This window comes from Chroicocephalus ridibundus, chromosome 15 (genome assembly GCF_963924245.1).
Source record: "Chroicocephalus ridibundus chromosome 15, bChrRid1.1, whole genome shotgun sequence".
Classification (NCBI taxonomy): domain Eukaryota; kingdom Metazoa; phylum Chordata; class Aves; order Charadriiformes; family Laridae; genus Chroicocephalus; species Chroicocephalus ridibundus.
Genome location: NC_086298.1, coordinates 2,175,166 through 2,190,781, shown reverse-complemented (window position 1 = coordinate 2,190,781; position 15,616 = coordinate 2,175,166). Strand labels below are relative to the sequence as shown.

General features: G+C 51.9%; 1 protein-coding gene across 5 annotated transcripts in view; it reads right to left on the bottom strand.

Annotated features, from left to right (window-relative positions):
* Nucleotides 1–8,474: 8,474 nt before the first annotated feature.
* Nucleotides 8,475–15,616, bottom strand: part of NSMF (NMDA receptor synaptonuclear signaling and neuronal migration factor) — a 47,364-nt gene continuing 40,222 nt past the window's right edge. For all 5 annotated transcript variants that reach the window (XM_063352882.1, XM_063352884.1, XM_063352883.1 and 2 more), the window contains 4 exons: nucleotides 15,399–15,478; nucleotides 13,650–13,752; nucleotides 13,183–13,258; nucleotides 8,475–11,355 (listed from right to left, as the gene is read on the bottom strand). In XM_063352882.1, the coding sequence (XP_063208952.1) occupies nucleotides 11,258–11,355; nucleotides 13,183–13,258; nucleotides 13,650–13,752; nucleotides 15,399–15,478 (357 nt within the window). In that variant the 3' untranslated portion in view covers nucleotides 8,475–11,257. The remainder of the gene's footprint in view (nucleotides 11,356–13,182; nucleotides 13,259–13,649; nucleotides 13,753–15,398; nucleotides 15,479–15,616) is intronic.

Here is a 15,616-nt window from a genome sequence, read left to right as displayed (position 1 = left end):
GGGCGGGCGCCATGACAGGCCCCGGGCGGGCGGGCCGCTGCCGCGGGCGCTGGCTGGGGCCGCCCCACTGCCCGCCGGCCGCGGGGGCGGTGTGAGGGAGATCCGCCCCGTTACCTGCCCGGAGGGGAAGGGAACGTGGCTGGAGGCCCGCCGGGGTCCCTGCTGCCCGCACCGCCCTCCCCTCGCACACACCGCGGGGACGGGGGCCGCGACAGGTCTCCGGCCTGCCAGGAGCCAGGGTGACCCGCCATAGCCAAAACCCCTCATCTGTGCTTTCCCCCATCCCGGACTGGCCCCGTGGTGCCAGGCTGGCAGCACAAAACGCCTTTGGGGGTCCCCCCACCATAATCTTGGCCACAGTCTGAGGAAGAGCAAGTGTCTGGGCTTGAGCAGCCACGGAACAAGCCATTGGCATTGGAGTGGTGTCTTATCATTCATCCCCGTCAGCGCAGCGATTTAGGGAGGGCTCTGGAGGAGACAACTGAGGGTTTCCACAGCGGCGGGGGGGGGAAAACATGTTTCCCCCCAGCTTGGCCGTTGGGCAGCAGGTGCTTGTTGGGCACAAAAGCAGAGGGAAAAGAGCTACAGCGGCGTTATTTCCAGGCAGTGCCTGTTATCAACCGCCAGCAGGTTGCTTTGGGAAGTCTGTGCAATCAGGAAACGATCGCCCCACAGCTCAGGACTTTCCACGCCTCCGATAACGCTGTGTGCCACAATCCTCAACCCGGGAGGCGCAGGGGACACGGCGCGCCGTGACGTAAATAACCTTTGGCCAGAACTTGCCGCAGTCCCCCCCGGGCCGTGGGCTGCGGAGCTGCACCCCGGCACACCGGGCTGCTTCGGCGCGAGCGACTTCACCCTGCTCCAGCCAGGCTGCTCAACACAGGTGTGTTTACGGGAAGGAGCACCGTATCCTGCTGATAAGGCTCTTACCTTTGCACTCCCGAGCCGGGACAGAGCGATTATACTTTCTTCAAACACCTGGAAACGATACTACTGAAAATAGTGTTTTATTGCCAAAGCTGCCCGCGTGCCGGGAGCTGTGCGATGCCCCGAGGAGCTGCTCTGCTGCCAGCTGGCAAACCAGAACGAATGGAAGGAGGCAGCTCTTTGCAATTCAGCTTAAATAACACCAGGGTGGTTTAAGGTTTACACACGACCTGCTGTACTCGGCCAAAGCAGAGGTCCACGATGCACCGTCCCACATCCCACGTCCTGGCCCTCGCCGGGGCCCACAGCGGGTGCCCCGGGGTTGAGGATAAAGACCGGGCAAGCGGGTAGTGACGTTTCCCCGCCTCTGGTGACTCATGGCTCAGGCACGTACAGAGCCAACAATGTGCCTTTGTACTGGGGAGATCTCAATGGATTTCTCTTTCGTGGTCTTGTCTGGTTGGCTTTTGAGCCGGTGTAAAGCCCATAAATCCTGAAATAATGAATCCCACAGTTTATCTGCACCTGGTGCAAAGAAAACGCCTCCCTTTGTGGGGATTGAACCTGACATCTGCTAGTTTCACTGCATGCCTGCCTGCCTTTATAACAAAAAAATAAATCCAGCCATTATTCACCTCCTCCCCTGCCAGTCAAGATTTGAGGGCCTTCTATCGTAGTTTCTGTCAGCTCTTTCTTTCCTAGGCTGAGTCAGTGGCACTGCGTTAAGGATGGGACAGTGAAACTTGGCTGGCAAGCGGGCGCTTTGGAGCTAATCCCCTGCCTCGCTGTGTTCACACGCACAGCTCCCTCAAGCACTGCCCCGCTGCTGCGAGGAAGAGCCTCCCGGGAATCCTGCTCCACGCTCATGTTTTGGCATGACAACAAATGCTCAATAACAAAACCCAGGTGTGAGGATGGCAGGGGACAGGACCCGGAGGGTGTGATGGCAGAGTGCCACCGTGTAGCACGGGCACGAGTTCCCCGTGTCCCAGCAGCGCCAGGACGCAGCTGATGTGGCTGCGGAGCTGGCGAGGGGATGCAGCATATATGACATGTCGGTACCAGATGTGGCACACGCCACTCGCGAGGGAGGTAGGGCTGGCACCGGTAGGATCTGCTGGGACAACCCCACCTGCAGCCAGGTGACAAGGGAACAGGGAAAGAGCAAGGCCCATGGAGACACATGGATTCACCTTAAACCCCCATGAGACATCTCAGCTCCTCACCCTCTTAGAGGGCAGAGCGAAACTCCGGCTGCACAGCTCCTGCTCTGGGCTTGTGACTATCACACCCCCGTACGTAACGGAGCACGGAGGGAGAGGGAAGAAGGCGACAGGTAAAAATAAACTATTTTAACTGGGCTCCTGCAACAAATTTGACTTTGTACCCTACAACACCGATTTGAAAACAGGACAGTGCTGACAGGGATTGGTTCGAGGATAAGGACTGTCTTTCTGGCCACCAGGTACCTGCTGTGAAGGCCTCAGGGAGAACAGTGGCTGGGTGTCTGGCCAGAAGCCGTCTGTGCGGGTGGTGGTAAGGGGTTAAAAGTGAATTCTGTCATCTGCCACACTGCTGAGGATATGGCATGTCCCACCCCGCTATGGTGGTGGCACGTGGAGGAGAATGTCTCCAAACAGGGAGGATGCAGAAACGAAAGCTGAAAGCTCCCAGAGCTGAAGAAAAATGCCTTAAATGACAGAGTTGTCCAGCCTGTTTTGCTCTGATCACTGCGATCAGAGGGGCTGCAGTTACTGCATTTAATGGAAGATGAGCACGCAGGCGACTATCGGCATTGGAGATAAAGGGGAAAATTGCAGCTGGGAGATCAAGCCAGACCTGCTCGCTGTGGGAATTAAGTCAGAGGGACCTGCGACAAAGAATGCAGCTTACGGCAAGGCGGTGCCTTCTGCCCTCCTGGGGCGTGCTTTCTTTTGGAGCTGGTCCATTTTCGCTGGAGGGATTACCAGGCCCATAGCCTGCCTTGAATTTCCGCAGGGCTCTGTTTCTCAGTGTATAGGATGGTGCTCGGAGATTGGCCTTTCCCCCCAGGGAAAGGGATAACGCTTAATGCTCCGTAAGTTCCTTAGCGATCCAGGCCACGCTCACTAACCGCAGAGACTGCTGGAACTGCGCATCGCCCCATCCCATCCCCACCGCCGCGTCTGCCTCTCTCAGCTGCTCCCTTGTTTAAAGCATCAGGAGTTTTTACCTTCCTCCCCTTCTGTCTGCATCCGGGCCTCTTGCCCCTCCGGAGCTCTGCTCTGGAGTTTTGAGCGTTTCCCTGCCTGCTGCTGCTCAGCGATGCCCAGCGCCCGTATCTCCCTCGCCAGCCAACGCAGCAAAGCATCTGCCAAGGGGCATTTCCTGGGTCCATGAACTCAGCCAGAGCAACAACAACAACAGACAAACGAGAGAAAACCTGCTTTCCCAGAAACACCTCTTTTTATTAAATCACGTCTTAAAACCTAGAAACATTAATGTATTTGAAACCTGGTTATCATACACGAAGCAGCAGATAGTCTCAGAGGAACAGGTTAACGTAGGCAGCAGAGATGGCAGATGTCTCCTGCGTCACGGCCAGGTTTGCCCCACGCCTGGGCAGCCGGCAGCCAGCCAGAAACCGCCTCGAAAACCGGGGAGAGAGCGCTTTGGAGTAACTGTCTTCTGACTTCCAAAGAGCCAACCTGCTGGTCCAGGGCCCACCGAGACCTCGGAGCTTACAATCTTTGTTCTCAAAAGTCTCCATTAAGACCATTTTGGCCTCCAACCAGCACGTCTGGGGTTGAGCTCTCTGACCCAGAGGCTCTCTTGGGGCCAATGCTTCAAGCTCCTTGAGCTCCTGAGCTCACGCTCAAGCTCTGTTCTGCCTTCAGCTCCCCACGGAGGGGGGACGAGCGGCAGAGGGCGGCGACTGCTGGGACACGCAGCCTGAGCAGCGCAGCCGGACGCGGCCGTTACCCTGCGCTTGAGTTTGATTCTGAAAGGAGCAGGACGCTGTCAGCTCCCTCTGAACTCAGCTGAGAGTAAAGGCAGAACCAGGGCACAGGGTGTTCTATCTTCACGCGACTGTCAAACGGTCAATTGCTATTCAAACTTGGGTGGTTTGGGGTTTTTTTCCCCCCCCTATTATTTTGACAACTATGCTTTTTTCTCTCTTTTTCTTGTTTGGATGAAAGTAACTTGCTCAAATATCTGAGTTTAGGAGCACTACAGGATATAACCTATCCTTCTGCACATTACCAGACCCATTTTCAAAGCCTGCACCGTTACCTTTTCCACTTGTTACCCATGTATTTGGTTTTCTTTTCAGAAAACCGCTGATGCCCCCCTCGCCAGCAGCACTGCAGTAGCAAAGGGAGGGCTCGCTGCTGAGCGAAGGAGCTGGAAGTGAAAACTGATGTTTGAACTCCAGGGGAAACAGTAAAGATCCCCAAAGCGCCTTGACTCACAGCCCCGTGAGAGCTCCGTTTTTGCTGTTGCTTGATATCACAACTGAAGTCACCCCGGTTCCAGGAATAGTGTTGTTAAAGAACAACAGGAAACACAGAGCGGAAAAACGGCAGCCCCTTCTTGCTCATTCGGGTACGACTCCAGCCTGGTTTCCTGGGATGGGGAACACCAAACTTGCTCTTTCTTCACTCATCCCCATCTTAACACCCAGCAAAATGATGCCTCCTTTGGCATAGGGGGCATAGCAAGCGCAGGGGAGCAGGATCCACACTGAAAGGGTCTTGCTTGGCTCTACATTTGTGACGTTTTTAGGGCATTTCAAAGACAAAAGCAAAGATTCCTGTCCTTGAATTCCCAGCTCTGCACCGGCTCCGAGTTAACAGTGCCTTGTAGTGGGGACTATACTGCTACAACTCAGCTTCAGCACTAAAAAATAAACTAAAAAAAAAAAATATTATCTACTAACCCCACACCGTCTATCGAAGGTTTCTGAATGCCACCACCGTGCCTCTGGGCTGGTCTGAGCTGGAGGCAAGGGTGACGGTGGCAGTGCCCAGTCCCTGCCCGGCTGCCGCAGCCTCCTCAGCACCCCGCAGTTCAGTCTCCCCAGGTGAGAAACGTTCCCCAAGTACAACTCGGCACGTCCCCTGCACAACCTGGGGGGCAGACACCGCTCAGACACCCCCGAGCCCCAGCGACAGCAGGGCAGGGCCCGCAGGTTATTGCTGCACCTACTCGGGGAATCACAAAAGGGGCCACCTCAACACACGGCACAAAGCCGCGGCTCCATCGGCTGCTTGAGGGTCTCTGCGAATCCGTTCGCTTTGCTCAAGGCTTGGCGATGCGGGTGGAGAGGCTCCTCTCGCTACAGGTTTATAGAGCCATCGCTGCTGTGATTAATCACCAGTTCATTTGGATGCTGAGATAAGGAAGAAAGACCGGAGTGCAGCTAAGTACAGCCCGTCTCCTCGCTGTCCTAATGTAACACAACCCTACATGCCTCTTATCTGTCCTTAAGGACGTCAACTTCAAGGATACTCGAAGAGCAATACAATAACGTGAAAAATTAAGTTGTATTAGCTCTTTAAAGTTTCCTAAACGTTCATGGAAAAATGCAATTTAGCTTCCCTTCAGGTGGATTCTTTACATTTAATGTCCGTAATGTTTATTCCTTCCAGTCTTCTAGGTTTTCCACCCTGACTGGCAGTACGTTGGGCTGAATTTATTTCTGAATCAAAGCAGCTACCCGTCCCTATCACTCTTCGATAGCTCACGCACAACCTGGGCGAGAGATTGCGCAGTGGCGTTTTAGGCAGAGACAGCAAACTCAGGTGTCTTACCATTAATTGGGCCGGTTGCACGGCAGGATCACCTGGGAGTAACAACGATCACCATCAGGCTCGCGGTCACTCAACCACCCGTTTACTCGCTCAACTCTAGTTTACGACAGCATGCAATAAGGCTGACTTGTCATCAAGACCGTAACAGTTTCCAGTTGGCTGTGGCTTGTGTTTCCACAACAGGGAATTAAAAAAACTCTCCCATGGAAGATGGAGAAAGCCACGGATACTCTGTGATCGGTGCGACCAAATACAGGATCACAAACAATTTCTACAGATGGCGTGGAAAATTATATTGTCGCTCGATATCCCTTGGGAGGATACCTGCCTGGCATCCTTCAGGAAGGGCTCTGTGTCATCGGCTCCAGGGACGGTCGCGGCAAAGCCCAGGGCGCAGAGTGATGCAGCTTTACCTGAACCTGCAGATCCGTGTCCCGGCGCTGGCGGCGCAGCCCGGTTGCTTGAGGAAGGGTGACACAGCCCAGCACGTCTTCTCATCGTGGCTCCAGCAACACGCGCCAATTGCCAAGGGCCCTGGAAGGATTTTTGTTAATCCTACAGTGACACACCTTACCCTGGACCAATGCATCATTAAGAGTAATGCAAGTGTGACTTTGAAACCGGGTTTTGATGGCTTGAATGTTTGCACTTACACCAAGAGAACAGAGTGAGCCTGTCGTTCCACCTCCTGTCTGGGCCAGGATTCAGGACACACTCCCACTTCCAGATCCCGCCAGGCTGGCTATTTAAAAATCAGCATTTTCCATTCTTTCAACTAACCCCACTTGTGCTGCCTGAAGGTGACAAAGCAGCACTCGCAGTCGCTCCGCCAGCAGAGCCTTGGGAACAGGAACTCCCAGCCACAGGTCACCAACCCAGTCACATCCCGAAACAACAGTGGCTATTTGTGAGATGGATGCGTGCCAGGAGCCAGAGAGACGCTAACACAGCACGGGCAGCCGTGATAATGCTGCCTCACACTTTCCTGCACGTGGCAGGACAAGCGGGGGCAATCGAGGGGGAGCATCTCCCCCAGACCATGGGAAAGGGCCTGCGTGTGAAGAGACGATGTGAGCACACACGCACACATGCGCTCCAGAAGCCACCGGAGCAGGAAACCTGTGTCGAGCTCCAGGCAACAAGTCCAGGCTGAGAAACGAAGAACGAATTCATTTCCAGAGTGCCCCCTGCAGAGGGAGCCCCCCCAGGGGCGACGGGCCGTGGCTCGGGCAGCTCCGGAGGCACTGGGAGGCAGAAGCAGGAGGGATCCCACGGGCGCAGAGCCCTCACAGGGGGCAGGATGGGTTGGCTGGTTGCCTTTCATAGTCAGATGTTTTGCTAGAGCTACAAGGATTTTTCTGTGGTCTTTTTTTTTTTTTTTTTAAATGCAGGAAGGGGTTATCTGCTCCCTCATCCGTTTCCCAACCCAGGCCTGGGGGTCAGCGGCGAAGGGAAGTTGGTGGCTGCAGCGCGAGGAGAGGTGCAAAAAGCTGGATCTCAATTTTCTATCTATTTCTATTCCCTCAGGCAACTTGAATTTCCTTCTTCCCTTTCCTTTCCAGCCAAACGAGAGGAAAAGAGAACAGCCTCTTTGGAAAACCCTCTGTAAGACAAGTGCCACATCCAAGACGACCCCCTCAACCAAGCCTCTACAGCTGGGTCAATATTCTCTGTGTGCGCCAGAGAATATGGTCGGGGGCTGCTCCCCGCGTGTGCGCCAGGCTGGGGAGCAGCAAACTGGACACTTGCCACCTGCCCTTTTCCTCCCCTGGAGGTGACAGTCCCAGCTGAGGCCATACCGCAGCCCCGCAGAGCTCTGCTGACGGCCATCGGGCCAGGTGCGGGGTTTGCGGTGACATCCAGTACTGCCTCACACCAAGAGCAGCAGAAACTCCTGGGGTGAACAGCCAGGCTGACACCCCATTTAGCTATCCCAGTTTAATCTGCTTCTTCCCAGGGTTAACCAGGTGTCCCTGTTTCTCCTGCCCTTGCTAAAAGCAAATCCAGACCGCGCAGGAGCCGCAGCGGCGGTTCCCCGTGGTGGGGCCGAGCGTAACGGTGCGACGGGGCTGCGGATCCTCCGACAGGGCAGGCGGGGACGGGAGCTCAGCCGCACCGCGAACCGCTCGCTCCGATCGCCCTCATTAGGGGTGAGCTCCACCAAGCCAATTCAGGCAGCAATTACGGACCGCGCGTGAACAAAGGGGTTTCGGGGCCTCAGACAGACACACCGCAAGAGCAGGGAGCTGAAAGCTGGAAGGAGCAAGAAGCGGAACGACAAATTGTCCTGTGTACTCAGCAGCCGCAGCTGCCCCCGGCAGAGCGCCCTGCGGCGAGCCGCATTCAGCAGGCGCTGCCCGGGGCTGCCCTCAGCATCCCCCGGGGAAGATACGGCAGAGCGCGAGGGACGGGCGCTGGGGCTGCGAGGAGAAACGGGCGCTCGGCGCCTGCGGAGGGGACCGTTCTGGCCATGAGCGTGCCGTGGGCTGGCGGCGAGCGCACACCCGCAGGCCATCCTTTCCAGGCTGGTCCAAGTGAGGAAGTTACAGGCTGTATTTTTCAAATAATTTCTTTTTTGTTATTTTCTTTTTTTTTTTTTTTTGCCTCCCATCCTCTACTGATCCCTTCCTTTCCCAGCAGCCACTCGCAAAATTCAACAGGTTAAAAAAAAAGAAAAGGGGAAGAAATTTGTTTTCCTCTTTCAGAAATGATTAGCTTCAACGACGCTGTTCGCACAAAGGACTTGAAACATCAAAACACTATTGTCTTTCCAGTCACAGCTTTTAGAGTATTTCATCGCTTTAGTCAAATGAACGCTACAAAGGAAAGAATACGCTCGTGTCCTAAACATCACAAACTATGAGGAATATAGATCTTTGGAAAAGAGAGAAATGCATTCAGCGTTTGTCACATACTATACTACAGTCAAACGGCACCAGTACAAGAGTCCGCAATGGTCATTCCAACGTACATCTTCCGAAAGAACTCACGCAACTGTACATTCTACCTTTCTACTTTGCTCCCCTACTTCTACAAGTGGTCAATGAGAATAGATACACAATAGTTCTACAGAGAAATCACTGAAGTGGATACATAAACGGGCCCTTTCGGAGTGAAGTAAGAATTTTCAATAGTTCCACAATGCTACATTCATGCTACCAAGTTCACTGAATGGGGATTTTAACTTTAGAAACGAGAAAGGAAGAACAGTTTGTCTGTCTCCAGTTAGGAGCGTAACCACAGGAGGTAAAAGGGTCAGAAAGGGAGAGAGCGTTATGTCAGCATTTTAATCCTGCCCCCACCGTTTCCTTCTCCAAATAACACATGGCTTCTTGCTTTCATCGTACCTACAGCCCCCACCTCTCTCGCGCGCAGCTGGCGGAGGCTACCATACTAAATAATAGAGAACGGGCATCAATTTTGCTTTCTTTTTTTTATATCTGGCATTTTCTCCCAAAAGCTACAGACCGAAGCCTATTATCCCCTTCACTGCAAGTCTGGAAAAGGTGACCGAGTCAAGAGGGTAAGAGCCCGGCCAGGGACGAGACGCAGCCACCAAACGGCGAGGTCAGGCCAGCGCCGCGTCCCACCAGCTGCCAACCAGAGGGGGAGGCAACAGCCCACGCCCGTTTGGCTCAATACGTTGCTTTCAATGACTTTAAACCATCTCTCTCCACCTATTCCTCTCCTTACTATATGTACATTATTTCTTCACAAGCTTTGCTATAAAATTGCTATCAATGTACAGGGGTCGGCAGCTCTCGCCAGAGCCTGCCCCCCAGAATTACAGCCACAGATATGTCACAGGGGAAGGAGAACTCCACAGATAAGAACAACTAGTTCTTTTTGCAAGTATTTAAAAGAAGATTTGTACATATATTTTCCTTCACTTCACAATCAACTAATTTTAGATACCAGGAAATCAGGAAACCAAGGTGATCCTTCCTGGTTATTCTCCAGTATATTTTACTTATAAAAAATAAAAGAGCTTGTATCACCTCCCAGAATTGCCAGAGTGACCTACACAGACTGTAAGTAACATTTATCCTCTGAACAGGAGAGTAGAAGATGAAAAAAAACCTTCCCAAAACAAAAAGCAACCCCCCAACCTAAACAAACAAAAAGGAAATATATTCCAAAATATATCCTCAAATACGAAGTACAAATCTGGGTTCTCAAAGGACGGCTGCTCTGACAAAGCCCTGGGTTTACTCTGTCCTACGCAGGAAGGGACGTGAGCAGCTCAGACCAATAAAGAGGTCTTTTGAGCGTTGGAAAAGAGGTGGTTTATGCACAAGGAACTGGCAATCAAGTGAACACAGGGAAGATTCAAACTCATGCTACAAACCGGTGCCGTATTCCTCCAGAAGCATTTCTTCCAAATGCCTCCGTGAACAGTCTCCGTGGAGGATTTCTGGGGGCTCCACGCAGCGGACTGGCAAGAGAACGTGTCTCTCAACACACGGCAAAACACTGGCATGAACAAGTAATTACCATGGCTATTAATTTCTAATTCATTTTTATACCATAGTGAACCTGACGGAGGCCTCTCAGCCAGGTACCCTAGTTCTAACCTAAAGTATTTCAGCAAAACGAATAGTTTTGCAAGCAGCAAAATAGAAAGTAACAAAGTTGTGTCTAATTGGAGGAGAAATATACATTCGTGAGAGCACATACAATTAGTGCAACACAGCTACTCTGAAAGTAACGAACCAAACCGGATTAATCAATGCAGCAGACATGCAGGGTCTGCTAAGTTACCTTAAAACATGTTTGCTGGTGATTAAATATGTCTACAGAAGATATATTACCATTTTGAATATATTTTCGAGCAGACCAAAAATACCTCATCTATTGGTTACTGGTGTGTTATTTTTTAACTAATTAAATATTGGGAGGGGTTTTACCCCTCTTGCTATAAAAATTGCACTTATTTTCTATTAAACAAAACAAAACAAAAGAAGTTAGATTTCAATTCTATATTCCAGTATATATTCACAATGAAACTGGATCGTCTTGCCCTAAGTTTGCAGGAGTAGGTGTAGCGGTCCTTGCTCTCCGAGATCCCCGGGCACAGAAGGTCCCATCAGTACAACCCCCTCCTTCCTCTGTGCTCCGGTCACTTCTTCATTGTAGTGCACGGGTAATTGATTTGATTTTATTTTTTTTGTAAGAAAACCTGAGCTTCAAAAGTCTTTAAAAGGACCTGGAATCAAATCTGGCCCATTCTGACCCAAAACAGCTCAGTTCTGCAAGGAACTCCATCCTGTCCTCGCTTCACACAGCTCCTCCTGAGACACCACGGCTCTGACCTGAGGCGAGTGAGGTCTCAAACCCTTTCCCTCCAGTCTCTCTTGACCCAGGAGATTTTTCCTCCCGACGCACTTCCGAGGGCTCCTTCTTCCCTCCCTTTAGCACTGCTGCCTCCTATAGGGCTTCAAAGGGCTCCCTGTGCCAATAAAAAAGTCTCTCTGCAGTAAGCATGACTTCTTGGACACCGGTGATCAACTTCCTCTTGCAAAGTCTTCTCCAGCTCATAAAATGTCATCGTAATCCAATAGTTTAGAGTGCTGGCGGGTCTTCCAGAGGCGGTAAAGGCGGAAGTCAAAGTAAGTCTCAATCATTTGCTTACCTAGGAGAAGCGAAAGGAGGCAGAGGGGTTACACCCCGCAGCACAAGGGAGAGACGCAGCAGCAAAAAAACTCCAACCCACCTATAGGTGGGGGCACAGGAGAACCCACCCATGTGCTTCACGGGGAGAACACTGACATTCAGCACCGACCCGGAGCGTGTGAAGGTGCCCGTGAGAAGCAAACATCCTTTTGGATCTCCTCAAACCGTGAAAGGCTCCTTATAATCCCCTGGCAGGGTTTGTCCATGGGGCGGGAACTGAGCACAAAGTCTGTCTCCAGACTTTGACCACTTGGCGCTGACTGCGGAAAGGGGGGGCCGGGGGCTGTGGCGCCTCAGGCAACAGCTCCAACAGCCTGCACGAGGCAACCTGACACAGGGACTTCAGAAAACTGCAAATCGAGAGTAAACCCATTGTAAAGATTTGTGGGAAACATTGCAAATAATTCACATTGAATACTCAAGACAAAAATGGCTTTGTGTTTTGTTTAAATTAATGTCAATGGGCTGTCTCTGTCCTGCAGAGCCGTCTCTTCTCACAGCAACGAGCTCAACAGGACACGCTAACCCAAGTTCTGCGCCGCTGGCAGCTCTGATGGCACCTGGGGGGTGGCAGAAGGCAGTCACAGACCGAAAGCTGTGCCCAGCGCTGGGGACAGCGAGCGCAATCGAAAACGCAAGGACAAACAACCCCGGACTCCGAGACAGGGCTCAAGTAGGGATATTCGCTTTTGAGGCCCGATTAAGATTAGTTTCAGATGACTTTGCAAAGGATTAGAGAGGGTACGCTATTGGTGCATCCCAGATTGATCAAGGGGATAAATCCAGACATATCCTTCAGCCCAGCCTCCTGAAAGATCAACTGCTTAAATGTGTGTGCGCGGAACCCACTGCCTCCCCAGCCACATAAAACCAGGAATTTTCCTGCAAGTGGCTTCTTGGCATGCGTGTGGGAGCATGTTTGCTGTGGGATCTGTGCAAGAACCGCATAAAGCTGGGTCCACGCATCGTCAGGACACGCACGGAGAACTCTGTGCCCAACTCCCGTACACTGCTGTGACGGTAAGCGGGAGTTAAGAATAACCCAGCTGCGAGCAGCAGAGGAAGAACCCACAGCGCTTATAGCCTAATGCTGCATGTTCTTCATCTTCCAAGAGAACACGGTACCAAGGACTACAGCAAAGATAAAATAACAAGGGCAAATTCAGAGTGTGTCGTTTATGAAACTGCACCCATAATTACTTACATTGATCAAAGAACAGGAAAAATTCTATAGCCCCTTGAAATATCTTGAGCTACAGGGGAAAAAAAAGAAACAAAACACCACACCCCAAAAAAACCCCAAGCAAAGTGGACCGAGATGTAGAAAGGCTCTAGTGGGCTATATCCCAGTCGCTTGATGATGACACACTCTCTCGGTACCAGTGGTTTGAGTCCCGGGGAAGAGACCCCTGCACACTTGGTTACGGAAAAGGTTCCGCTCCCATGTGCGCTTCTCCCACGGACTTCACACGCCCCAGCGATACCGCCAGTCTCCTAAACTCAGCCTGGAGAGCCACCTACTCTTTAGGCTACTTTGCCAGGGCCAGTAGCCTGGGAGAGGGCTCTGCAGCTTCAGGCACAACAAACAGGAGAAATGGAACGTGAACGTGGAGGAACTGCAAGGGGAAAACCAGGTTCAGGAACTGAACTAGACAAGGTGCTTACAAGCAAAATGAAAACCGTGGCAGAACTTAAAGGAGCTCAAAATTGCTTTTTCAGGAAGATTCCCACTGAAGCAGGCAGGCTGATAAGGAAGGTATGCGCCTTTGTACAGAAAATAAATTACCTTGAGCTGATAGTTCAAGTGGAGACTCAAAGGCAACCCTATAAGGATTCATTAAGTTTTTCAGATTCTGAAATAGCTGAAAGGAAAACATATCGAGAGTTAGCAGCTGAAAACAAAAATGAACTCCAGGGCACCCAGAACTGCCCATCTTTGTTCCCTACTTCTAGAAAACCTTCCACTCATGTCATTTAAAACATCCAGCTCTGCAGTAAATAAAGTGCTTTGAAAGACTGTTCTCCTCAAAGGCTTCAGTCTTTGTCCTGCACGTCACTTACCGTTCCTCCCCTGCCCTCTGGGGAAGGCACAATCCATAGGGTGGTTGGCCCATTCACAGCCCCTCACAGGACAGGATGGCAGCATGTTCCCACACAGCAGAAGAGGAAGGTTTAGAGTTCACAGTGTGACTGTTGCCTCCCCGGTGCTTGGGGCTCAGACATTCTCCAAGATGAGACCCAGAAGGCTCTTACCTTCTCCCCATTGGGGTTTCCAAGAACGTAGCAGCCCATGATGTGAATGATATTTGGTTCAGGATTGACTTTACTCATCAGCCGGCTCAACCTCTTCCAGAAGCTGGAAGAAATAGATATTTTTTTTTTTAAATTATGTATTCTGTTTTTTTTCCTATCATCTCCTCACATGCATGAGTAATCAAAAGGACGTGTGTGCACACACTGCTCAGAAGGGGCTTGAGGCTTGCAGCCGGAGGAGCAAGCTGCTCTGGAAGAGCCATTGGTTCTTGGACTAGGAAGAGCAGGGGCAGAGCAAGGGCCCGAGAAGCAGGTCCATGTCATGTGGCAGAGAAGGAGGAGTGGCCCATCGAGCCAAGGAGGTTCCAAGGTGAAGAGAAGGGAGCACTGTCCACCAGGAGTGTTTTTAGACTGACAGTTTTACTAAGCATCCTCTTCTTGTAGCAGTTCTCTCCAATTGCCTCTCTCCCATTTCTAGCAACAATTGCCCAATGTGAGTGTTACCAGTTCATTGCCAGGGCAGGGAATGGGCACAGAGCAGCTGGAGAGGTTGTTCTTCTACATAGCGAGAGACACCACCAGACCAGGCTGTTCCACGCGAGCCAGCGCTTGGTGCTGCTCACCAGTCAGACCCGCTTCACGTTTTGTGACTACTGACCAGGCACACCGTGCCTAAGGGACATGAGGGACAACCGCCTCCCCTGCGCAGTGCGTGACAGCAGACCTCTGGTGGGCTCTAAAGCCCAGCAGTCCCCTGCGGGCTCTGCGAGCAGATCGCAGCCTAAGCTTTTCTCAGGAGTGCCTCCCAGGCACGTAGGGGTTGGATGGAGACAGTCACTTCCAAGCATCCAAGTTTTCAGCTGTGTGTTCACAGCTTTCTGAAGGTCCCTGAATCACCAGCTTGGAACCAGCTCTGCCTGGAACACGCTCAGAAGCGTGTACGCACACACGTGCTGAAGAATTTTATTGACAGTGCTTGTGCCAGAGCATGAGCGTGCTGAACAGATGTTGATTTTAATACTCAGTTCTCACGCCAACAAGAAGTTGGGTAGGAACAGGTTGGTATACATCCTCTCCCCCACAACGCAGCACTGCTAGCCAAGGCCGTTTGAGCCAGCACGAGTGAGCAGGCAGCAAAACAGGCAAAGCTTAACTCTCTGCAAGGAGAGGCAAAGTTGCCTCAGCAAGCCTGGCTGACAGGCTGGCGTGTCAGTGAAAACCCTCCTCAGTAACCTGCTGGACTTTGAGCAGGTTTTGCAGAGATAAATTCCATTTCCCCCTGCAATCAGGAGGGCAGTTACCGGAGACAGCTGGGGGGGAACAGTCTGGATTTCTGCCACCAGTCACCTGCTTAGAAATACGATCTCAGCCACTTCTGAGCAACACAGGCACAAGGTGCACGTTCTGATTTCTGGTCAGCAAAGCCTTTGTTAGGAGAGGAAATATCAGGGTTTTTTGGTTTTTTTCTTCCTCTTTTGATAGTGCCTAGTCCAGAGAGACACTAAACAGCAGACAAAAGCATAAATCTTCTGGTCATCTGTCCCAGGGCTGCACCACCCCAGGGACGAGCTCAGCTGTGTCATCTTTGTAGCTCCCCCTGAAGGAGCTGTAAGCTGCTATGTCCCCCCTCAGCCTCCTCCTCCCCTGACCGAGCCACCCCGGCTCCTTCCACCTCTCCTTCTGGGCCGTGTGCTACAAACATTGCACAAACCGAGCAGAAAAAGTCCAGAACGTAATGCAGCCACTCACAGGATCATATCTTCCTCCTTCTCCACTTTGGCAAAAGTGGCAACTTTGTTCTTTAACAAGTATAAGTGACCGGGACCTCCCTGCAAGAGAGACAGACAGATGAAAACCACTTTGCACAGGCCCTGAAGAAGAAAACAACCCCTGGATACGTTTCTTGTCCTGCACAGCCATACCCAGAAGTGCCACAAGGGAGCGGAGCTGACACGCCAGGCTGGCAC